Source organism: Hemibagrus wyckioides, linkage group LG10, assembly GCF_019097595.1.
Source record: "Hemibagrus wyckioides isolate EC202008001 linkage group LG10, SWU_Hwy_1.0, whole genome shotgun sequence".
Lineage (NCBI taxonomy): Eukaryota > Metazoa > Chordata > Actinopteri > Siluriformes > Bagridae > Hemibagrus > Hemibagrus wyckioides.
Window position 1 is genome coordinate 12,880,272 of NC_080719.1, and position 24,001 is coordinate 12,904,272.

Consider the following 24,001-nt stretch of genomic DNA (forward strand, 5'->3'; position numbering starts at 1 on the left):
ACAATATTGAATTCATAATGCTGTCATACTTTATAAAATATGATGTGGCTTGTTTGTAGCTTGCTCAATGACAAAAAAAAAGTCTTGTGCTTTTTAATTCCAATGTGGATCGTATTCAGGAAGTACAAAGTAGCCACATTATGTTTATTATGCGTAATTACTCTGGATGAGGATTAGTATCTCACTGCACCACAGTTTACCACTGTAACAAATCTGCCGATTACACAGTGATACTGTTAAAACTGACTAAAAAGTGAAGGAAAATGCATTGCACACACACACACACACAAATAAAAACTTCACTGAAAGTATGTCCTTTTAGGTCACAGAAGAATGTAAAATTTACACATGGGTTCACATTTCTGCTGAGAGAACGCCATCTAGAGGATAAAATCTGAAAACACACATCACACACGTCACAGTTATGCTCAGTGGAACATTTGTTCTCATTTAGTGTAAACACAATTCCTTACACACACACACACACACACACACACACACACATTAGGTATGTGTCACACTACGTGCAACACTAAATTGCATATAATATTAATGTAGGATGTTTTACCAATCTTTTTTTTTTTTTATTAAGCGGCTATTGATACAAAATATCAATACATTGTAGTAATATATATTGATTTGATTTTCACACAAATATTGATTATTATTTATTTATATATCTAAATATTGATATTTTTAAATCTATCATGTAATTACTGTACCAATAAGTGACATTAATTACTTCACATTTCCATGGTTTCGGGTAAAATAATGCATTGTTAGTTTAATCATCATTATTTAATCAGCACTGATCTAGCTATGAACAACATTTTAACAATGTAAATTATTTAATTTATTTACATTTTTATGTAGTCTCATTATTTATGTTTTCAGCACTGATTGTGCTATGTGATGGCTTTTAACTGAATATTTACTCTTGTTTTTTTAACTTGTTAAATTGCACACGATGTCTCAAAATACTTGTGTTTAAAACGAAAACATTGATATTGTGATTTTAATTAAGGTTAAGGTACTTTTTTCTTGTTCCAGGGAAATAAGTGTTATTTCCTCATTCTTTGTAACCCAAATAAAGACAAAAAACCCATCTTAGCCATGAAAGTTTGGTTTTCATTTTGGGAATTTTTTTTTTTTTTTTTTCAGTAAAATGGGCTAATTTTGAGGTTTTCGTTCTCTTAAAAGCCCAAACTCAAACTTCAAGGGGCTTAATGGATTTTTTTTTAATCATTTTCCATCAAGAGTAATTGGAAAATGTCATTCACTACCCAGGAACAAAAATCATGTTATAGTGTAAAAACTGTGACATAGCTGTCTGTAATACTTAGTTCACTGTTAATGAAATTTTTTTAAACCTTCATTTTGTAATAGAAATTAAAATAAAACAATCTTAAAGTGAACTTCATGTCAGGCTTTACCAGCTTAATTACAACAAAGCTAGACTAAAGTTATTTAAGAAAGCTTAGCAGATAAAATAATACTTTAAGAATCATTTTGAACTATAAGAATAATGTAAAATTAATGCCATTTTCTTCAGCCCAACTCTCTCAGGAGTACATAATTGTCCAAAGACATATTTTAGTATTTTGATCACTACATTGTTATCACGTTTTCAACCGGTTCAGTATTCAGTATTTTAGTTTATTGTTTTCATAATTTTTTTATTTTCTGTCCAAATATTCTGAAAATTTTAATATAGTGCAGTCATTTTTGGTCATTTCCTTAGTCAGGGGCAAAAAAGGGCTAGTCCTCGAAATGCAACCAAACTACACCTCCCTTCCTTTAACTGTGCCATAACCGCAAAGCGTCATGGGAAACCGAGTCCTCCGTTACTTTTCCGCACTGTACTGAAGCTGGGTATTGAACGCCATTTCCCAGAATTCCGCGTAGTTTCTGCACTCATTTTCATACATGGGGAATATGAGAGCGGCGAAGAGATGGGAAAGAGCAGCAACGTGGGGGGCATTAAATAAAAAAAATAAGCGGTTAGGAGGCAATAGGAGGACGCTAATGTAATCCTGTAAGTGTTATCCGTGTTAGGGACGAGAAAACTTGCTTAGTCGTGTCGGTTTTTTGGTGTTATTTGGCGTTGAGAAAGGCAAGGCGCCTCCCTGTAGCTGTTTTTTTTCGGTTTGGCTTCAGCTGCAGTGACCGAGCTGCACCGAAATGGCCCAAAGCAAAGCAGTAGCCACACACCGCTCATTATTCACACTCATCTATGCAAGCGAAAATGTTTTGTTCACTAATAACAAATAATCTCGGAACCGTGTCTCTGACGGACTGCCGACTGTAGCCATAAAAACGTCCAAGTGCCGAAAAATTAGGATTTGTGCTTGATATTAGAAAAAGGTAAGTGTTTCTAATATTTTGTAGTGTCATTATTTACTTCATATTTTTTATAGATTGTGTCAATAATATCTTGAATGCTGGTGTAGAATGGATTTGACTAGCTTTCGTAATGACGGGTGCATCGATACGACTTTTCCCCCATTTTCATTGCGATACAGAGTTTTGAGTATCGGACGATAACAGATACAACTCTCTAACAGATGTGTAAGCCCACTGGACGCTGTCTTTGACAAGAAATGACAGCAGTCTGGACATGTTTTGCATATCAGTGGTGGTCGAAGCAAAACAGACTTCAAAATGTCATTGTGAAAATATCAAGAGAAGTAACCTGATAAAACTCAGAAGATGAGGTTCCTTATTATCAGGAAACACTAGATACGTGAGGAAAACTAAGAGACAACGCAAACAACCGTTCTGAGTTCAAATGACAGCTTATTATGAAGTGCTGTAAGATCATTCACTATTGTCATTGACGCAAGAGCTTTAGAAAATATACAGTATGACAAAAAGTACTTTACTTGCTGCTGTACTGACGCACATTTCCAAAGTGAAACAAAACTAGCAAAGCTAGCTAAAGCACTTCATTTAAAATCAGGCCAACGTTATAATGCCATAGTGTTAACACGTGGCGGAATTGAAGATGTACTTGTGCTCGTTCTGAAAAAGATGGTGTCGGTGCAACCCTGGTCATTTCCATGATCTGTGTCGTGTTGGTCATGTTGGTATTAGACACATCCACATCAGAAAATCTGTCTGTTCAGATATCTGTACACATCTGCTATATTTTTCCATCTCATTGCCGTTTTTTTTAAGTTCAGGTCACATGGAGCGAGCAGGAAGCATTCAGCTGGACATCCCTGACTTCAGCAACTCTGTCTTGTCCCACCTGAACCAGTTGCGCATGCAGGGCCGGCTATGCGACATCGTCGTGAATGTGCAGGGCCAGAGCTTCCGCGCCCACAAAGTGGTCCTGGCTGCCAGTTCACCATATTTCAGGGACCACATGGCTCTGAGTGAGATGAGCACTGTGTCCCTGTCAGTGATCCGCAACCCGTCTGTGTTTGAGCAGCTTCTCTCCTTCTGCTATACAGGCCGTCTGTGCTTGCAGTTGGCCGATATCATCAGCTACCTGACAGCAGCCAGTTTCCTGCAGATGCAGCACATCATTGACCGCTGCACGCAGATATTGGAGGGCATCCACTTCAAGATCAGCCTGGCTGATGTGGAGGAGGAACTGCGTGGCCGTCGGAGTACCGGACGAACCATTGAGGCTGAGAGAGGTGTCTCACGCTCACTCAGCCCCAGGCATGGTGGTTCAAGAGTTTTGGCTACACATGGAGTTGCTACTGGGGTCATGGAAGTGAGCGAGATCAGGGAGGTCAGTCCACCCGGAGAATCCATGAGCCCACAGATCGTCGAGCATAGCGGGCTCGGGCCTGAAGCCGTGGCTGCCGTGAATGAGCCCATATTGCGCATTAACCGGGCGGGGCAGTGGTATGTTGAGGCGGGGCCTGACATGGAGAGGAGCAGGGATGAAACCATGCATGTTGTGGAAGGCCTGCGTATCAAGACCGAACGCATGGAGGAGTGGATGGGAGCAGAGACGCAAGCCTCAGCGGAGGAAGGAAGTGGGACAGAGGAGGGGCCTACTGTGATGATTGACACCTCGGGACGCAGCACACTGGTGCAGGAGGGATTCATTACTGGTGCATCCAGGGCCAAAAGTTCTCAGCCATCCAGCAGCTTCAGCGAGTCTGAGAGGTGTGTGTAAATGAACATTTTAAAGTTTCGACAACGTCAATTCTGAATCTAGGCAGAAAAAAGCACTCCTGTAAAAGGCATGTGACTTGGTAGTTCTTAAGTATGGAATCTCATTAAGACAGGGGAAAAATCACAGCTATTAAATCATTTAACTGCTAATAGATTTTTCAATAGTATTGGTATTTAGACCTGGGTCCTCATATAAACCATTATAGACCTGTGAAGGGCCAGATTTATCACTTGTATGATTTACTTGAACTGTTGTGCTGAATAGACAGCCTTCTCTTCACCAATTCTCTCTGTTCCAATTAAAAAATATTCACTTCAGCTCTTCTTGTGTATCAGGTTTAGCCCAACAGGCAGCGTGGTGGTGATGGCTGAAAGACCGAGGGCCAAAAGTGAGTCTCCAGGAAGAGTGGACGATCAGAGGCATCCTAGCTCTCAGGTACACTGGAGAATCAGGACACATGGATAGGGTTTAGATCATATTAACAAGCTTAACAAGCTTGTCATATTATTTAAATTATAGTACATGTATTTATATATTTATATATATATATATATATATATATATATATATATATATATATATATATATATATATGCTTAACATCAAACAGTTCTGTGCTGCACATGAAAAAAATAGAACAAAATCGATTGCCGTGTTAAATCAAGGATGGTTGTAAATTAGACTAAGTTATGCATTTAAATTTATTGTTAAATACACATCTGTGCAGTGGGGATGTGAACGGATTTTGGTTGGTGATGTCACTGAGCTGATATGCAGCATCGATGTCACCGAGGCTGATAGAAACGGAAAATTCTGAATCGTTTTTGTAGGGAAAAGGATTTGATCTAATTCTGAAATAAAATCCAGCTTACAAAATCAGAGAATTTTTGTGGTGTAATGTATTGCAACAGGAGTAGGTTATAATAACAACCAGAAGTCACCAAAGTAACTGTAACAGCAGTGAGTAAGCGAGTTATTACACTGGAATTGCAGTTCTTTTTCTTTAAATTGTCTAATTTTGCACATATTTGTTTGACTCTAGTTGAATAAGGAAGGCTGTGGTTTTATGAGTCATGTTGATGGCTAGTGACTTTAAAAATATTAGCCTCAAGGTTTCTGTTTCATTTTGGTATGAAAAAAAAGAATACGTGGTAATTTTGCCGACCACCTCATGAAGTGTGCAGAAACAATTTGTTCATCAGAGTTCTCAGGTTTTCATTTCATTCAACACGGAACACATCTGATTCTACTTCTGTAATCAACTGATCATTTCTGTTAAATGACTGTTAGCTCCTATTTGCCTGGAATGTATACCTGCAGAGACTATTCCTTCTTGAAAAAGACCTCTGGCTTTGTGTGGTCTGACTCTCCTAAAGGCATTCAGTCAAAAACACCTTAAAACCCGGCAAATGTATTCTTTTGCAAGATTAGTAATGTCTATAGGCTTGGAGGCTCCTTTTAATAACACAGGGGAAGCTGAAATCTGCTTACTAAGTGGCCAGCAAAGTGGCATTATAAAGCTGGGAGCCAAAAATGGTTGGATGGAATCGTTTTATTTATGCTTTTTCTAAAAAATTCATGGTTGGAGTCCAAGGCAGGGTTAGAACACATGCAGACATAATAATCATAGGCAATGGCATACTCTGAAGAAAGAGGAGTTTGCAGTTTGGCAAGTTCCTATGCAGTGACTCAGACAGAAGAAGCTTTGTCAGATGAAAAACATCTTTTATACTGTACTATAGGGGTTAGAGAAGTTTCAGATTTCATCTGTATTCAATAGCTTCTGGCAGGAGGGAGTTCTGTTAGTCCTTGGCAAGTAATAGGGTGAAGGGTCTTTGGGTTCAAATTCTAGGACTGCTGGATTCTTGGTTCTGCAGGCACATCCTCTGTCCTTCCCACATGCATAGCGTGGGCCAATAAATTTGGTCATCATGAGTTCATTGCAGGCCTCATTAGATGCTCTTGTCTTTGGTATGTTTGGGTTGGAGAGTTTCCAGTCCGGTTACAATTTCTGGATTTTGTTAGATGTCTTTCCAAATTCTTTTTCACTAGTCAAATAGTCTCTGGTAGTCTCAGACATTTGCTGCTGGTCCCTGAGCTCCTTTGGGGGTCCCATATGGTAACTGGTTGTCCCAGAGGACAGCTGCTGGTACCAGACATCTGCATCTCCATTGCTGGTACAAGCGGCCCCATGCCATGCGCAGTTTCACAGCTTTGGCTTATTATAGCTTTTATATTTGCTGTGCAGTTTCTCAATGTCTTTTTAAATCAGCAGAAGGGATGCATTTTTTTTTTTTGGACTGCATCTACTGCTTGCTCAAACTTGCATGACAGTTCCTGAATGTGGTTATAAATCAGCTTTATTCCAAAGGAAGTGGGGTTGCATCCACCAGGCAATGGGGTATCCCATCTGGTTTCTCAGTCTGCTTGGCCAGGACTGCCCATTGATTGTTTATCCGGCACACTGGTGTTCAGTAATACATTGGGAATACTTAATTCATGTAATTTTATACTGGCCTCTTTGAAGTCCCCCAATAAGATTAAAGAATCTTTGAGAGTCCCCATCATTTACACTGGGTGAAACAATTCCCAGTGCGCTTTAATGCTGGCTATATGACATCTTGAACAAATAAGTAACAGCCCAGTGCTTGTCCACGCATACTTCCATCTGGCCCCCATACCCACATGGAATGACTGCAATGAAGTCATCAGGATCAGGCTGCCAGGACACTGTTGCAACTCCACATCGATGAGAGCGTATCTTATCATTGATAAAACATTCGCTAAAACGTTGTGAAACGTGTCACACCAAGCATTGCTAATTGTTAAATTACATTTAATCCATAACTGGCCCTGGAGTTAATGAAATTTTACTGTCATTGGCCTGGAATCACTCCAGCATTCAGCGATGGAGTTCCTTTTTTGTTAGAGATTTTTCTGCTTTTCATCTGCATTGCAACAAATCATGCAGAGTTATTTCCCTTTGTCAGTAAGGTGCATACAGCAGCTTCTTTTTATCCATACTGTATCATTATTTCAAAACTGTGCACAGGCATCTTGGTCTGAATCAAGTTGCCATGACGTGTGTCTCAGCTGTTTGATTTTGCCAGCATATAAGTATTCTCAGCGTAAGGCTAGGTTGAGCAACAATAATAAGGAAGACTGATATACCAGAGATGAGCTTCTTCAGCTTGGCGCTGGTCCATAGCTGTGGGTGGAGGCACACTTCAGGTGTCTCCTCCGCATTATTCAGACAATTTCTTATTTTTGTACTGGTCTCTCTACTAGAGTTTATATGAATTTTACCTGGATCTTTCTTAGACTAATTATGTGAACTTATAAGTAGGACCAGGAGGTTTTGTTTTCATCCCACTACTAGTGCTGGCCCACTTTTACAATTTGGTTATTGTGAATTAATGTTTCAAAGTCATTTTCTCTTCTAATCAAGATTATATGGAAGTAGTAATATATTGTTCGGAAGTATGTCATTTTCTGCATTTTCAGAACCTCGGCATGTTCAACAGATGGATGTCTACATGTTCGCAGTTTCTTTGCAACAAGCTAGGTAGCTAACTTGGATGACTAATGTGTATTTCCTAGTAAGTGGTAACAGTGGCATCTGTAGTAGATAGTGCAACCAATGTAATTGTACTATATATTATTGGTTCTTTATTTAATACAACAAATTGAGAATTCATAAATTGGGGAGGTATTTATTTATTTATTTTACTTTTGAGCGGTGGTACCTCCCAGCCCTTCCTGTTACTATTCTGTAACCAGTGGCTAGTGTTGATCTTTGGTATCTTATGGGAAAAGGCTCAGATTTCCATTAGGGTTCCACTTTTTCCATTTATCATAGCTCTGAGTATTCACCTTTGCTAGCTCTCTAGCCTCCTAATTAACTTATTTCTTTAACAGATATTCTGTTCTAGCTTCCAGCGCCTCTATCCTCAGTATTAGCTGAACAGTTGTGTCTCTGCTGGTTGTTTAACTTGGACCATTTTGAATAATCTCAGGTTTTCAGTATATGTTTTTCCTGCTGGCTGGTAAATTTCCAGTTGGTGCTCTTCTGCTAATCAGGTAATTGTGCTAAGGGATTGTGTGTTCTGCTGTGTGTTGTGGTAGATGCAGGTGTGCAGAGTTAATTAGATGTACATTCTTTATTTACTCTGTGTTCCTTGAAAGGGTCCTGTCACTATTCTTCCTTTATTTTCCTCCGCCAGTGTTGTGGTTAAAATGTATTTCACTGAATACAGTGCATTAATGGCACCTCTTTTTATGTTATTCAAACACAAAGTGCAGTAAACAAGAAAATATGGGGTGTTAGAATGTGCTTTTCAGCATGTTTGATTTTGTGCTCTGCAGGGAGAGGAAGCAGCTGTGTTTGATGTGGGAGGGTACGAGGAGTATCTGCGTGAGCAGGTGGGTGATCGCTGGTTCCGCTATAACCCACGCCTCACCTGTATCTACTGCTGCAAGTCCTTTAACCAGAAGGGCAGCCTCGATCGTCACATGCGGCTTCACATGGGCATCACACCATTTGTGTGCCGCATGTGTGGAAAGAAGTACACGCGCAAGGACCAGCTGGAGTACCACATCCGCAAGCACACAGGAAACAAGCCCTTCCACTGCCATGTCTGTGGCAAGAGCTTCCCCTTCCAGGCGATCCTCAACCAGCATTTCCGCAAGAACCATCCAGGCTGCACGCCACACGAGGGCTCGCATAGCGCCTCTCCTGAAACCACCACCAACAACAACAATAACGTCAACAACACGAACGCCAACGCTGCCACGCCCCGCCGCACTCAGCATGACGATGACGACGAGTCTGAGGGAACTGGCGCAGGAGCCAGAGGAGGAGCTTCATCTTTTGGAGAGGGGATACAACCATCAGTCTCCACCACCGGGCCCGATTGAAGGGATTGGGCTTGATACACAATGCATGGAGGTTGAGGAGATTAAAAACATTTGGGGCTTTGCAAAAAAGAAGAAAAACAAAGGAAAAAAAACCCCAAGAACTTTCCTACAAGCCAGTCAACCACGAGCATGCAGGAGCTGATGCAGCACGGGATAACCGGCTGCTCGAAAAGCTGCTGTCAGTCTGATGTTAAAAAAAAAAAATATATGAGGAGGATGAGTTGGTGGTATTTTATCTTCGTTTCTCAGACGTTCTTTCAACTGTAAGTAAACAAACAAACATGAGACAACAAAACAAATGCTAAGACAGTTTGCTATAAAACTAAACTATAATAATAGTAATTAGGTATTTATAAATAAAAAATTAAAAAAAAATAACATGCGCTTTAAACCGCATCTACCTTCAGTTGCACAAACTGAACCGTTACTTCAACAAATGAAGACAAGCCACACTCCAACAACCTCACACCACTGGATGCAGTTATTTCTGTTGGGGTTTTTCCTTTTAATTTGCCTTTCCTGTCTTTTATATGTGTTACAGGTGTTGTTGGGGTTTTTTTTTTCTCTTTCAAAAGCTTCAGGATTCAGGACAAAGAGATGATGTGTTATGATTTGGTCAAATTGTGTTCAAATAATTGCCAAACTTCTCTGTGCCAGATGGTGATTATAAAATAGAGGATGTTTCAGTCCTCAGTTACCTTTGCCTTGAGACAATCTTAACATATTGATCTGGGGTTCGACGCTGCTGCTCCCCAGCTATAGCTAGGCTAGAAAAACGGGTTCTGTTTTTCTTCGTTAGGGCCCCTCAGGTCTGATCTAATGCTCTAATGCCAGATTCCTAATTTGTTTAGTTTGTTTCTAAGTGCCAACCTGGCTTTGTTTTAAATTCTTCTGTTTGTCAATAGGCCTAGAAAAAAACAGCTAATGGACTTTTAATTAGTTGTTGCTTTACGCAGCATGTTCTAAAAGCAGTGATAAGACTGATATTGGTATTTGGGGGGAAATAATAGCAATTGATACTGAATTCAGTTCTTTTTTTTTTTTCATTCCCATACTCCAAATCCAGCTGCTGACTATAATTAATACAGTACTATAGAAAACAGGAAAGTGTTCAACCTCAGATAAGCTACAGTACCACTCAGTTACCTCTCCCTCATCACTACGCAATACAGATCTGTTACACACAGATTGGTGGATGCACTCAACTCAGTTTCACCTTAAAAGGTTTCTTTCTCCATGTTTCTATATTTTACTGTTTTGGGTTTTTTTTTTTCTTTCTTTCTTCTTGTTGTAATAAGTGAACAATAAGAGGTTTGTATTTTGTAGATTTTGTTTGGGTATCGCTCTGACAGTGATAGAGCATGTTAGAGTTGGTGGGAAGCGATTTGTAGAACTTTTTCATGGCAAACGTCCAACGAAAAACAGGAGTCAGGAATGGAACCAAATCCAGGACACGTGTACGTCTCTGTTAACGGGAAATTTGTGTTTAATTTTTTTTTTTTTTTGAAATGCCACGGAATGACTGTGAGATTTCAGAGGAGAGCACTTTAAATGTGGAGTCAAATTTTTTGTTTGTTTGTTTGTTTGTTTCTGAGCAGATGGTGCTATGATTCGACTTCAAGTGACAGAAGCTCTCGGGAACCAAAGGAACAGAAACGTATCGTAGATGTTATACCTCTGAAACTCAGTGTGCAAGACCGAGGAATCTATTGTTAAAAACAAACAAGTAAAAGAGAGAGATTACATCCGGCACTTAAAGATAAGATTGTTTAATGGGGGATGGGGGGAGGGGGGGTTCTTCTTTTAAAATATCTGATTATATATCACTTATGCATATAGAGACAACTTTTTGTATGTGTAAAAATGCGCAAGGAAAGAAAAGCTTTGGTGAAAGGCCATTTGTTGGATGGATGGCTGGATGGATGGATGGACAGATGGATGGATGATGGGGATTTTATTTCTTTAAGGCTGTGAATCACACGTGGTTGTGACCATATTTTTTTCCACCTTCCCTGATAACTGGGAAGAACCTAGAAGAGAAACAGCTACTGATTATTTTCAATGGAATGCACCTCTTATCCTCTTAAAAAAAAAAAAAAAAACCATTCAGGACTCCTCAAGACTTTTCTACCGTTTTCTGTGGCTTCCGTGAATGCAGGTCAACACCTCTTTAGAAAGATATCAGGAACTCTGTCCATTTGTTTGGATGTTTACTCTCCTTTCCACACTAAATGCCGTTTATTTTGACTTTCTTGGACCTCACGTTACTTTCAACTTCACAAGTGCAGCAGAAACGCACGTCGCCAACGCCAGTGACGACGTGCAAACATCTCCGTAGTTAAGGCCTCAGAAGCAGTAGCAACACGAAAACGTTATGAAACTGTGTGTACGTGCGGTGCAGTGTGCGTCAGTCAGGTTAATGAAGAACGCGCCGATGTTGCGGGTCTCTTTTTTACTCCAGCGCAACCTCATGAGAACAGCCGATGTAGATTACAACTTTATATGTTCATAACCTCATAACCTAGTGTGACACGATATAAGCATTTTGTTTGTTTGTTTGTTTGTTTGTTTGTTTTTCCCTTCATATTTCAAGATTGTTTGATTATTAGCCAGTCCCGTAATGGCAGGGTGGCGGTTATAGTGACAGTGATGGACATATCTCAGTATCTGATGTGTGATCTTATGTTTGTTTCTCTTCAGTACAATGCAAAGGATTTGTTTGTATGATCGATCATTCCAAGTTGCAGAATGTTTTCAGAAGTGTAAAACGTTAGGGCTAATACTAATGTGCAGTATCTCTTCATATCTATCCATGTCAAAAAACAAACAAACCCTCACTTCAGTCCAGCATCAACTCTTTTTTTGAGAAGCCTTCTTGGTTCAGTTACCTGTTTTTCCTCTGACCTTCTTGTTTTGATTTTTATCGTTTGCTTTCGAAGCTTTAATCACGTAGGAGAAACACATTATCACAATGTAAATACTAGTGCTATTTAAAATTTCTAATAATCAGCACAGCTACTGCAGATGCAGACTGCATTGACTGAACAAGTCTTCTGTATTAAACGCACACTCCAGTGTTACACGTCTTCACGTCGGACTTTACAGGAAAACTGAGCTGTCGCAAAAAATTTCAGTGCTCTATCCAACCAGCGTGTGTGTGTGTGTGTACACCCGGAGTGTATTCTGATAAGGTTTTATCCACGTGTTTGTATGGCAGGCTAGGAAAATCTTTCACTTGGTTGAAATGTTTAGCTTTTTTGCATGTAGGTCAACTCGATTTAATGGTGTAGCAATTTTGAAATCCTTAGAATGCAAAAACAATCAGGTTTCATTCTGCAGGAGCAACGCAGACTTCTTCGACACTCGGCATCTGATCCGAAACTGATTCAGCTTCGCTATGACACAGTGATATCCAGGAACATGCTCACAGTGTAATGTTGACTATGTGACAAAATCACACTTAGACATCTTTAAGTAATTTAAGACCCATTATATAAAAATCTCTAATGGTCAGTCTCATGCAGCAGACGTCTAGCTTTTACTGGTGAGAGCAAGAATACTAAACTTGCACAAGACCAATCACATTTCCATCTCTCTAATGACGGTGTTAATATCTCGCCCTGAAATTTGTCAGTGTTTAAATATTTCCATCAAACCCTTGTGCAGATACACTGAAATGTGAAGGCCTAGTCAGATTCAAGATTGTGATCTTGTGGCCAGAAAAGTGTACTCTGTATGGAGCATCAGAGTCTCAGACTCTACAGAAAAAGTTGTGTTGAGGCTCTGTAATGCACATAATATGGACAAAACGCAACAAAATGGAAGTAAAGCAATCGCGTAATAGCTAGAAATTGATCTGTGGAAATTTTTTTGCGATCCTGTACGTTAGCTCTGTTTATTGTTGCACGCGGCTGTGTTTGGATAATGCACTGAAATGTTTTTTTGCAGCTCTTCATTCAGCAACTCCACTTACCTCAGATTCTCAATTTTCTACCAGTAAGCTTGTGAAGTTTCAGTTGCATGTCTCTACTACGTACTCATTCTATTAAAAAAATAAAAAAATAAACCTGGGAACACTGAACGACAGTGCTGAGCCATATCGGACAGATTTGTTCAGTCTTGTCTCGTCCCTCCGAATATTTTGTACAGGGAACATATTAGACGAGTCGAATGCAAAGTTTTTCTAGCGGAACGACAGCACTGTTGATTTGTGAGGCTGCGACTGAGACGCTTTTTTTCCTTCTCGTTGTTGTTTTTGCAGCCTCACGCTCTGTCTTTGAGAGGGAGGGGGATGAAGAACAGACTCGAAATGTTACTCGTTAATTTGCATGTCTTTGTCATTTGTGATGGCCAAACATTAGTCTGTTTATAAGAATGTTTCCAGTCATCTAAACATATTGCACCAGTATATGCCAAAATAATGACTTTTTTTTTTTCTCTCCTCATTTTGTCTTGCTATATTGTTTATGTCCCGAAAGCAATATAGTCTCTAAAGATATTTCTACATCTGTCTTGATCATGTTACTCTTAATCATATTTTATTTTACATTAACATGAATTAAGCATATTTTTTAAACTAAGGTATTTTACTCTGGATTCTTTTAAGTTAAAATGATTAGTAGTGTATTAGACATCAATTACAACATATATTTAAATTTTAGACATTTATTGTAATAACCAGAATATTGTTAATAATAACTCTGAAAGTAATATAATGTAAGAAAATGAATTATTGCAAATCTGACTCTTGCTCTCCCTTTGGAAAAGGTACAGAGATACATGTGATTATTAGTGATCTATAATGTGAATGCTTCTTTTCACAACCACTGTTTCTTTCTTCCTCACTAGCAGATTTTAAATCCATTCTCCTAAAAGGAAATAAAGCACTTTAAGTGTTTAACTGTGAAGGATTTATTACAATATTCTATAAATGCCTGATTATACGAAGCCCACATTGTGTGATCTGTTAAAGCCAACATTTCTAACATGGAAAAAATAAACTTGTTTTAATCCAAGCTCTAGTGCAGTATGTATGTATGTATTTATTTATTTGTTTGTGCTTTAATTAAACTGTAGTTAATATTATTTATTATTTTGTTTCAATGCATAGTTTTTTCCTTGGAGAATTACATCATAAAATATAAGAGCCAATCATGTTCCAGTATGCAAATGCAGCCCATGTAACAAGGACATATGGGTGGAGTATGTCCAGTTTGTGTAATATAATGAAGTTCTGTTCTGCATCTTTTCCTGTTGTTTATTTATATTTTGTGACAGTGCTTTGTCAAGGTTTTTCAATATAGAAAAAAAGTTTTTTTGTTTGTTCTGTTTTTTTGATTGACAGATACAATACTATATTGGGAAGTTTTCTTATTTTTTATAATTTTATAATTCATCGCTTCCAGTAAAGTGATCTTTTTCTCGTATCTGTGCAAAACGTCACGCATGCTGGTCCAATGAAGCTCTCTAAAATTATATTATCCCCATATTGGTATACACTGACCAGGCATAACATTGACCACCTGCCCAATATTGTGTTGGTCCTACCAAAACAGCCCTGACCCGTCATGCACTGTGTATTCTGACACCTTTCTATCAGAACCAGCATTAACTTCCTCAGCAGTTTGAGCAACAGTAGCTCGTCTGTTGGATCGGATCGCACGGGCCAGCCTTCACTTCCCACGTGCATCAATGAGCGCCCATGACCCTGTCTCCGGTTCACCACTGTTCCTTCCTTGGACCACTGCAGACCGGGAACACCCCACAAGAGCTGCAGTTTTGGAGATGCTCTGATCCAGTAGTCTAGCCATCACAATTTGGCCCTTGTCAAACTCACTCAAATCCTTGCCCATTTTTCCTGCTTCTAACACATCAACTTTGAGGACAAAATGTTCACTTGCTGCCTAATATATCCCACCCACTAACAGGTGCCATGATGAGATAATCAGTGTTATTCACTTCACCTCTCAATGGTCATAATGTTATGACTGATATCCCTCTTCTGGATGTGTCTTGTTCTACAGTAGCAGCTCAGTAGCAGTAAACATGGTTTGTTGGTGTGTTTTGGCTGCATTCACATTGTTTCCTTTTCTAACCAAAAAAGAAAATGGTTGACGTTTATTCATTTGTGTGGAGTTAAACAAGGTTCAGGGCTGGTTCATGTTGCTACGTCAGTCTAATGGAGACTTTGTTTTTATACGCCATGGCTTCTCTAACAGTAAGAGAAAGTGAAACTCAGCAGTGTTCCTCATATTTAGCGAGATCAGTGAAGTGTTCTCAGGGTACTTTCAGTTTGGTGGTGGTGGTGGTGTGGTGTAAGTGACTTCCTGTCTCTTTATATACATATGAACCTCTCAAAAACCGATTCATGGGAAGACTTGATGTCTCAATCATTTAGTAAAACAGTATAACAGTTTGTATTTTTTTTTTGTTTTATTTATAATTAACAATGACCTGGAACACCATCATACCACCTGATGGATGAGAATAATAACACTGTCATCAAACTCTTCATCATCATCATCCTCTCTCTTCTCCTCACTCACACTCCATGAGTAAAGGAGTGCATCTTGATCTCCTTATCTGTCACACGGATTTGCCACACGGCCTGCAAAGATCAGAGTGTTGATGGTGGTTTCTCGGATAAAGAGCAGGAAAGGCCGATTAGCAACAAACACCTCGCGGTTCAGGTTGAGGGAGCGACCAGTGAACTGGACAGTAGTAGCTGCTGCAGCCACGCTGCCCTCTTCATTCACCTGGAAGAAAGGCAGATATTATTATTATTATTATTATTATTATTATTATTATTATTGTTGTTTTGTCATCGACTTATTCTCTTGCAGCTTGAACGTTATGTAGGGATTCAGCCTAGAGGTCTAAGAAATAGTTTATACATATTTTTTTAATGACACTGATTGGTCAATAGTGTGTGTAGTAGAATAATATCATTCCAGAGAAACCTATAAATGTTATTTAATACCAGTCTGCATCCTGTCAAAACATTGAGCAGGGAATTATATTTGTATTTGTATTATATTTATATTTTGCAGCTTTGTGTTTTTTGCTGCACAGCATTAGAAGTTTGAGGTGTATGTACCCACCCACACCTATCACCAAGCGGATTCACGGCACGGCTGATTTACGTTTAGCGACAGCCACAAAATTCCATAAAAACGAAAGCTCGCAGCGAGCTGGTAACCTCAACATTTGGAAGAACACCGAACTGCCTAAAGGTCTGTGTTTATAAAGGTAATAATATAACTAATATCGTGCTTGTCATTTGTAATAGCTGGCTGCTCCATTACTCACTTAATAGTCAAAGCAGAATCGTGAATGTTGGTTTACTTTTTGCGAAAAATGACTACATATTAAAATCTGTGGGGTTTTTATGTTGCTCTTGATGTCAACTGAGGTTTGGTTATAGAAGTGGGTGAGGACCACAAGATTGTTATTTAGACCCTGATGAAGCTGAGCAAGGGTATACTTTCTTTTTCCCCCCGACTGTAAATTTATTCTTATACAGCGTGAGACATGAGACCCACTGACTGAACTGAAACTGTGTAAACAATGCTGGAACAGACTTCATTTTCCTAATTAGTTTGAAAGACATACTTACTTCAAGGAAAGCTTTTTGGAAGGCATCGCTGACGTAAAGGTCATTTTCATTGCTTGCTACCATGCCTGAAAGCAGATTCCAGAGAGAGAAAAATGTTCTTAGACTGGATTATGTTATGCTTTATGTACTCTTTTGTGAAATAGATAACCAGAATAGATTGCAGTAACCAGAGCAGCTTTACCTGGTAGACTGGCATGCTCTGCGCTGAAGATATCGTTGAGGCCCATAGCTTGAAGTTTTTCTTTCAGGCTAAAGCTGTCCTCTATGCGGAAACGTGGGAATTGCACTGCCACTTGTTTATTTTTCATGTTGTTCAACCAGCTATTGAGTTTCTTAAGGGTTAAAGTTTCCTCCACCTTTATTACAGAGGTGTAGAAACAGTGTAGAATGTGAGGCAATGCTAAAATCAGATGCTTGATTGAAAATAAGAGAACTGAAAAATTGTACCTCAGACAGCTTTTTTTTTTCGTCCGGTAATACGATCACCATTGAAATGCCTTCTCCGTTGTAGAACATCTCGAGCACCCTTACATTGTCTTCTGGGAATTTTCCATAGTTATATGTGTGCTCCTGGTACATCATCTGCACCTCACAGCTGTCTGTCTCGCTGACGTAGAATTTAGCCTTCAAGCTATGTTGTCTGTTAAACTTGCTCTTCCATTGGCCCTGGATAATGTGCATCAAATGAAACTTAGCAAGAAAGGTATGTGTGAAGTAAAAGAATTTCAGGCATTCAGGTCCCTGTGAAATAGTAATGTTAAGTAAATATTATGTGCCATGTATGAGTTTCATGACGTCATGATGCCACAAGCTGAGGAAAAATGCCTTAAAGAGATCCAGGTGGTTACCTCTACTGGACATTGTAAGTAAAATGACCTTTCTTTCATTCTCTACACTCTTAGCCTGTGTTCACGCTGGCGGCAATTTGTCAACCTTCAGTAAGTTTGTGTCTAATGGACGTTGGCGAGTTTATGCCAGTTATGGCTGGTGTCACTATTATTGCATGTACACTTCAGTACACATACAATTTGACACAACCCTTTCAGACCACAAACCAGATGCCTTCCGGCTAATTCTGGAGAAAGATTGATGTAATAAGTAAGACTCTCAACAAAAATTCAGCTAGTTCAGCATGCAAGTAAAACCTCCAGTCTGCTGCCCAGTGCCATGTTTTATAAAACATAAATACTGCAAACTAACAATGTAATAACAGGCAACCAGCTATTTAACTCACATTAACAGAGACTAGCTGATTATTTATCCTTGTTGAGAGTTTCCAGTGTAGATAATATCGCTTGTGTCCTTAAAGTCGTTGGTGAACATTACCACAATGAACTGTAGCATTATTTCCTGACATTGTACGTAAAAGATCTTTGAGTCTGGACAGCATCTTTACTTTTTCAGCTTTGTACTTGATTTTATTTTGTTCCGTTCTCTTACTATTTCCACAAACCAGCATTGATGTGCATCACATAATCATGAACGAGCAAGAACGAGCATCTGATATGCAATAATCATGACTGTTCCACAGTAGAGCTGAATAAACCGTCACTCATTCCTGGAAGTCACAACCATTTTTTTTAATAACTATGCTAATCATTTTTCCTTTCTCAAGCCCCGCCCACTTTTATATTACCTCCAGCTCATATTCAGACTGAAAATACAGCTTTATTTGCTTCACCCAAATCTTTCCGTTTCTAGGATCTAGTTTCTTGCAAAGATTCAAAGAAGAACCGTTTAAAAAAAAAAAACCCAGAACCATGAACCGTTCTGAGAAGCGCTGAGGAAAGCATACAGCTCTGCCTACCTTAAAGTAGATGGTATTGACCAGCACCAGAATGGTATTTACGTCTATTGAGCCCTCAGGCAAAGTGTTGTTTATTCTTTGGTTTGTCTTCTCAGAAATCCACTCATTGATCCTCTGCCTCGAAAGTTCAGGTTTCTCCTGCAGGAAGGAACCACAACTGATCAACACTGATAAAGGACAACGTATTTAATGTTTAGTTACTGATGTTTTGTTAAATATTAAAGACCTTAAAATTCAGCGGCAGCAGCTTGGCCCCGTAGACCATCTCACTGATGTTTTGATAGTTCTCATTGAACTTGAATGTTTTCTCTCCAAACAGACGGTTGGCCGAGACCAGTTCCACAGAGTTGTATGTTTTGCGATAGAGGCGGCAGTTCAGCTTGGCAAAGAAAAAGTGAACCTGGTCCGACGTCTTCTCCTTTATTGTGTCAAACTCGAACACCTGCGATTGAGGCATATGGCTGGAAGGTCAGCTTCAACAAACATCATTCAAGCAAAGGTCAGCCTGACAAACATCATCCCTAAACTTTGTCTTATTAAGTAATGAATAAAATCTTTCTGGATATGTTATAGGAGAATAATCAGCAACAAGGTAGTGTGATGAAGCAGAGTTACCACAACAATGAAGAAGGCAAGATCTTATTTTTTATCCATTTAAAGATGTACAGTGAGGGGAAAAAAATATTTGATCCCCTGCTGATTTTGTACGTTTGCCCACTGACAAAGAAATGATCAGTCTGTAATTTTAATGGTAGGTTTATCTGAACAGTGAGAGACAGAATAACAACAAAATAATCCAGAAAAACACATTTCAAAAAAGTTCTACATTGATTTGCATTTTATTGAGTGAAATAAGTATTTGACCCCTTTGCAAAACATGACTTAGTACTTGGTGGCAAACCCTTGTTGGCAATCACAGACGTCAGACATTTCTTGTAGTTGGCCACCAGGTTTGCACACATCTCACATCTCAAGGAATTTGGGCCCACTCCTCTTTGCAGATCCTCTCCAAGTCATTAAGGTTTTGTGGCTGACCCTTCAGCTCCCTCCACAGATTTTCTATGGGATTAAGGTCTGGAGACTGGCTAGGCCACTACAGGACCTTAATGTGCTTCTTTTTGAACCACTCCTTTGTTGCCTTGGCCGTGTGTTTTGGGTCATTGTCAGGCTGGAATATCCATCCACGACCCATTTTCAATGCCCTGGCTGAGGGAAGGAGGTTCTCATCCAAGATTTAACGGTACATGGCCCCGTCCATCATCCCTTTGATGCGGTACAGTTGTCCTCTCACCTGGGGATGGTGTACTTGGGGTCATAGGCAGCATTCCTCCTCCTCTAAACACAGCGAGTTGAGTTGATCCCAAAGAGCTGGATTTTGGTCTCATTTGACCCCAACACTTTCACCCAGTTGTCCTCTGAATCATTCAGATGTTCACTGGCAAACTTCAGATGGGCCTGTACATGTGCTTTCTTGGATTTCAGTCTTTCACGGCGTAGTGTGTTACCAATTGTTTTCTTGGTGACTATGGTCCCAGCTGCCTTGAGATCATTGACAAAATCCTCCAGTGTAATTCTGGGTTGATTCCTCTCCGTTCTCATGATCATTGAAACTCCATGAGGTGAGATCTTGCATGGAGCCCCAGACCGAGGAAGATTGACAGTCCTTTTGTGTTTCTTCCATTTGGGAATAATCGCACCAACTGTTGTCACCTTCTCACCAAGCTGCTTGGCGATGGTCTTGTAGCTCATTCCAGCCTTGTGTAGGTCTACAATCTTGTCCCTGACATCCATGGACAGCTCTTTGGTCTTGGCCATGATGGAGAGTTTGGAATCTGATTGATTGGTTCCTTCTGTGGACAGGTGTCTTTCATACAGTTAACCAGCTGAGATTAAGAGTACTCTCCGAGAGTGCTCCTACTGTAATCTCAGCTCCTTACCTGTATAAAAGACACCTGGGAGCCAGAAATCGTTCTGATTGATAGGGATCAAATACTTATTTCACTCATTAAAATGCAAATCAATGTAGAACTTTTTTGAAATGTGTTTTTCTGGATTTTTTATGTTGTTATTCTGCCTCTCACTGTTCAAATACACCTGCCATTAAAATTACAGACTGATCATTTCTTTGTCAGTGGGCAAACGTACAAAATCAGCAGGGGATCAAATCATTTTTTCCCTTACTGTATTTGACGATTTGACGAATGTCTATGAATCAGGTTCCTGTATTTGCTAATGTCCTATCAGCAATAAACAGTCATTCCCTCACCAGCCTTTCATTAGTTTCTCTCTCATGAAGGTACTCGGAGGAAAAATTCATCATGTTACAAAGAACCTATAAACTATCCTTGCAGCTTTATCTCTGACTGTTGGAGACTCCTTCCATAAATGTTTAATAAATGTCTCCTTACAGAAAACGTCACCATTGTAATAACGTTTTTTTTTTTTATCCCTTTAAGTCCCTTTGAATTAGCTGTAATTATACATGAAGCTGCACTATTGTCAGAGCTGTTGTTACAGAAATTTAATCAACACCTTTTGACCAATCAGAATTGAGAATTTTAATAGTACTTTAACAGTCATGATTTCAGGGCCAGCTTAGGAAATAAACTGATGAGCAATCTTGCCACACTATTGATCTGGCTGTTTTCTGTTTATTTACCTGTGGCCTTAAAATGAGCTCCACCCCCAAGCCTGTGCAGTGCTGCATAGCTCCACCCCTTTTCCTTAAAGGAAATGGACAAACCATATGTAGGGTGGAGAGCAGTTGTCAGTGTTTACACTGTGCTTTTGATTAGTCCCACAGCCAGCAGAGGGTGCTAGAAAAATTATTTTCAATCTGCCACATTGTCACTTCCAGGACATAATGGCCTGCAAATTTATAAAACAGACTTATGTACTGGTAACTCTGACCTGAATGTAAAGGGTATGTGTTACCTATGATCTCACTGCCTTACTTGCATGATCTGCTCCAGCGTACTGTTGCAAGCTCCCAGTTTCGTCATGGCGAAGGCTGTCGAAATGCTGAGCGGGGTCATGAAGATATTTTCATCTTCAGACTTGCCTTTAGAGAGCTGCTTGAAGAGAGCCAGTGCAAAGCGCCCGTTGGCTTTGGACAGCTCCCACACGCGAGGGTTGGTGGACCCAGGGACTGTCTCGGGTATCTCTGGTATCTCGGTTCCTGCTACTTCCTCATCTGGGACGTTCGGGTTGCGGTATATACATACTGGCTCCAGGGGCAAATCTTTGGGCTTCAGGCTGCATATGTCAGCAAGGGAGGTGGAGAAGATCCAGAAAACTCCTACACACACCACCCACTTCATTCTCATCTAGAAAGATACGAGGACGTGTGAAGATGCTTAGACATTCAATACAAATGTGTTAGTGTGGAGGTATTATGGATTAAATTGATTAATTAAATCAATACAAGTGCCTGAAACTGAAAAACTTTATTATTATGTGGTCCATGGTGTTTGTACTGGTAAGTTCATCTGATATTAATTATTTATTATATTTATTTTTCTGTTACAGTTAGAATCCGATAGATTCAACTGGATTTAAGCCATTACTGAATAAAACTTTTTTTTTATTTTTCATTTTGTACAGTTTCCTGCATCTACACAGGTGAATAGGACCATATTTTAGCGAATGAATCCCAGATGCCCATTTTAATAAGAACACCTGTATGCCTGATCATTAATATTCAGTTATCTAATCAGCCAATCATGTGTCAGCAGCACAATGCATAAAATCATGCAGATCCAGGTCTCTGTGACTTGTTTGGCATGTTTGTTGGTGACAAAATGGGCTGCTTTAAATATTTCAGAATAACACTGAATGGGATTTTTTTTTTGCACCATTCTGTGTAAAGGCATGAAAATCTGTGGAAATCAGCAGTTTCAGAAATACTCAAACCCGCCTGCCTTGTATCTCTAATCTCTTTGTATGCACTAATTTATTGTGGTGCTGCTACATGATTGGTTCATTTCACATCCTCTGATTTCACTTCAGTTTGATTATAGGCTTAAAGAGCATACAGACATTTAAAAGGTTGAGTTTAAGACATTCAAGCCTTTAACCTTTCACCCTGCACAAGCTAGGACATAAAGAACAGATGACATGAATCAGATTCAGCAAAGGCAAGCAAATGGAGTGGTCATGTAAAATATCTCTGGGGTCTAGCACCACACCAGGACCCACTTTAGATGCCTCCTAAATCTTTGCCAACATTGTTTGCTTCTGTGAGGAACCTCCGAAACATTATTATGACAATGATTTGTCACTCCATATCAAAATAAGTCTCCCAGAAATAATTAAACAGTGAGACAAATAAACAAATTATAATTAAAAGAATTAAATAATCAGATTGGTGGAGAGAGATGATTCGCTGTGGCGACCCCTGAAGGGAAAAGCCGAAAGAAGAAGAAGAAGAAATAATCAGATTTTTTTCCCAAAGAACCATCATTAAGTGCTATAACACAGGCATTGTATAAAAATGCAATTTTATTTTATTTATGACATAAAATAGTAAAAGGTTTTTATTTGACTCCTGGATATCAGTTACTGAAATGAAAAAATAATAAACCTCCAGGGTATATTTTGTAAGATAGTATTACATGTTACACCATGCTTCCTAAGTATTATTGCGCATTATAATCATTACTGCTGAATTTTGCCTTACCTGTTAGGATCTTTAATCCTTTCTAAGAGAGGGGATTTTCAGTCGACGCTGATCAGCAGTACAGCATAGAATGTAACACAGCCGAGCGGGTCAGTGTCCCACAGAGCACTACAGCACTGACAGTTTACTCAGTGCAACCTTTGAGCTATCGATCAGCTCATCTCTTCTCCTGACGTGAGGATAAACAGCCTTCTGTAGTTTTTTCTTTAAACAATTCAATGCAATGCAATACTGTTGTCTTTGACATTTTACTCAACATTTTACCTCTGTAAAGTTAATGCCTGCAAAAAAGTAAAAACTAAGTGACGTCTCACAAAAACAAAAACACAAGAGTAACCTCATTAGTGTCATTCACTGGAGCTGCTTTATTCTGTGTTTGTGCAGTACAAATCAACCAATATGAAATGAGAGACTAATTTTATTGAGGTGTTTTACTTTACTGTAGCATTTTTAAAGTGACATGACATTAATGCTTTTATAGTGAGTGTTGCTACTATAGTAATAACAGTATTTGCATTGAAATGTCAGTGCTATAGTAATAATGTTGTTAGAATTATAGTATTTAGTATTGAAATTGTGTTACAATATAGTATAGTAATGTAGTAATAGATTTCCTGATAGAGTAATAATGTTACCGGTATAGTAGCAGTGTTGTTGGTGCAGTGATTGATTGGGTCACTAACAATATTGGTCAGAGTGATTGGGTCACTGGTATAGTAATGGTGTTTGTACAGTGATTGGGTCACTGGTATAGTAATGGTGCTGGTACAGTTATTGGGTCACTGGTATAGTAATGGTGTTGCTACAGTGATTGGGTCACTGGCATAGTAATGGTGCTGATAGAGTGAT

The 24,001-nt window shown here is 39.3% G+C and overlaps 2 protein-coding genes across 3 annotated transcripts; one reads left to right on the top strand and one right to left on the bottom strand.

Annotated features, from left to right (window-relative positions):
* The first annotated feature begins 1,909 nt into the window (after positions 1-1,909).
* Positions 1,910-14,139, top strand: zbtb37 (zinc finger and BTB domain containing 37). Of its 2 annotated transcripts, none has more exons than XM_058400841.1 (4): positions 1,910-2,364; positions 3,178-4,125; positions 4,471-4,570; positions 8,501-14,139. In XM_058400841.1, exons 2-4 carry the CDS (start codon positions 3,188-3,190, stop codon positions 9,050-9,052), a joined length of 1,590 nt encoding a protein of 529 aa, XP_058256824.1. In that variant the 5' UTR covers positions 1,910-2,364; positions 3,178-3,187; the 3' UTR covers positions 9,053-14,139. The 2 variants fall into 2 exon arrangements, with proteins under 2 accessions (XP_058256824.1, XP_058256825.1); XM_058400842.1 differs by having other exon boundaries at positions 3,183-4,125.
* Positions 14,140-15,529: 1,390 nt separating this feature from the next.
* Positions 15,530-23,310, bottom strand: serpinc1 (serpin peptidase inhibitor, clade C (antithrombin), member 1). Its single transcript, XM_058400843.1, has 8 exons — positions 23,153-23,310; positions 21,429-21,800; positions 18,701-18,916; positions 18,475-18,612; positions 17,115-17,333; positions 16,849-17,023; positions 16,668-16,732; positions 15,530-15,807 (listed from the first exon to the last, which is right to left on the bottom strand). The coding sequence occupies exons 2-8, from the start codon at positions 21,798-21,800 to the stop codon at positions 15,631-15,633; spliced, it is 1,362 nt and encodes a 453-aa protein (XP_058256826.1). The 5' UTR covers positions 23,153-23,310; the 3' UTR covers positions 15,530-15,630.
* Between the last annotated feature and the right edge of the window lie 691 nt (positions 23,311-24,001).

Excerpts from the sequence above, each read along its gene's own strand:
- serpinc1 (XM_058400843.1), bottom strand. The coding sequence starts at position 21,800 with ATGAGAATGAAGTGGGTGGTGTGTGTAGGAGTTTTCTGGATCTTCTCC. Across the intron at positions 16,733-16,848 it reads AGAGCATGCCAGTCTACCAG|GCATGGTAGCAAGCAATGAA; the intron begins GTAAAGCTGCTC and ends ATCTGCTTTCAG. Across the intron at positions 15,808-16,667 it reads TCCAAAAAGCTTTCCTTGAA|GTGAATGAAGAGGGCAGCGT; the intron begins GTAAGTATGTCT and ends CCTTTCTTCCAG.
- zbtb37 (XM_058400841.1), top strand. The coding sequence starts at position 3,188 with ATGGAGCGAGCAGGAAGCATTCAGCTGGACATCCCTGACTTCAGCAAC. Across the intron at positions 4,126-4,470 it reads AGCTTCAGCGAGTCTGAGAG|GTTTAGCCCAACAGGCAGCG; the intron begins GTGTGTGTAAAT and ends CTTGTGTATCAG. Across the intron at positions 4,571-8,500 it reads AGAGGCATCCTAGCTCTCAG|GGAGAGGAAGCAGCTGTGTT; the intron begins GTACACTGGAGA and ends TGTGCTCTGCAG.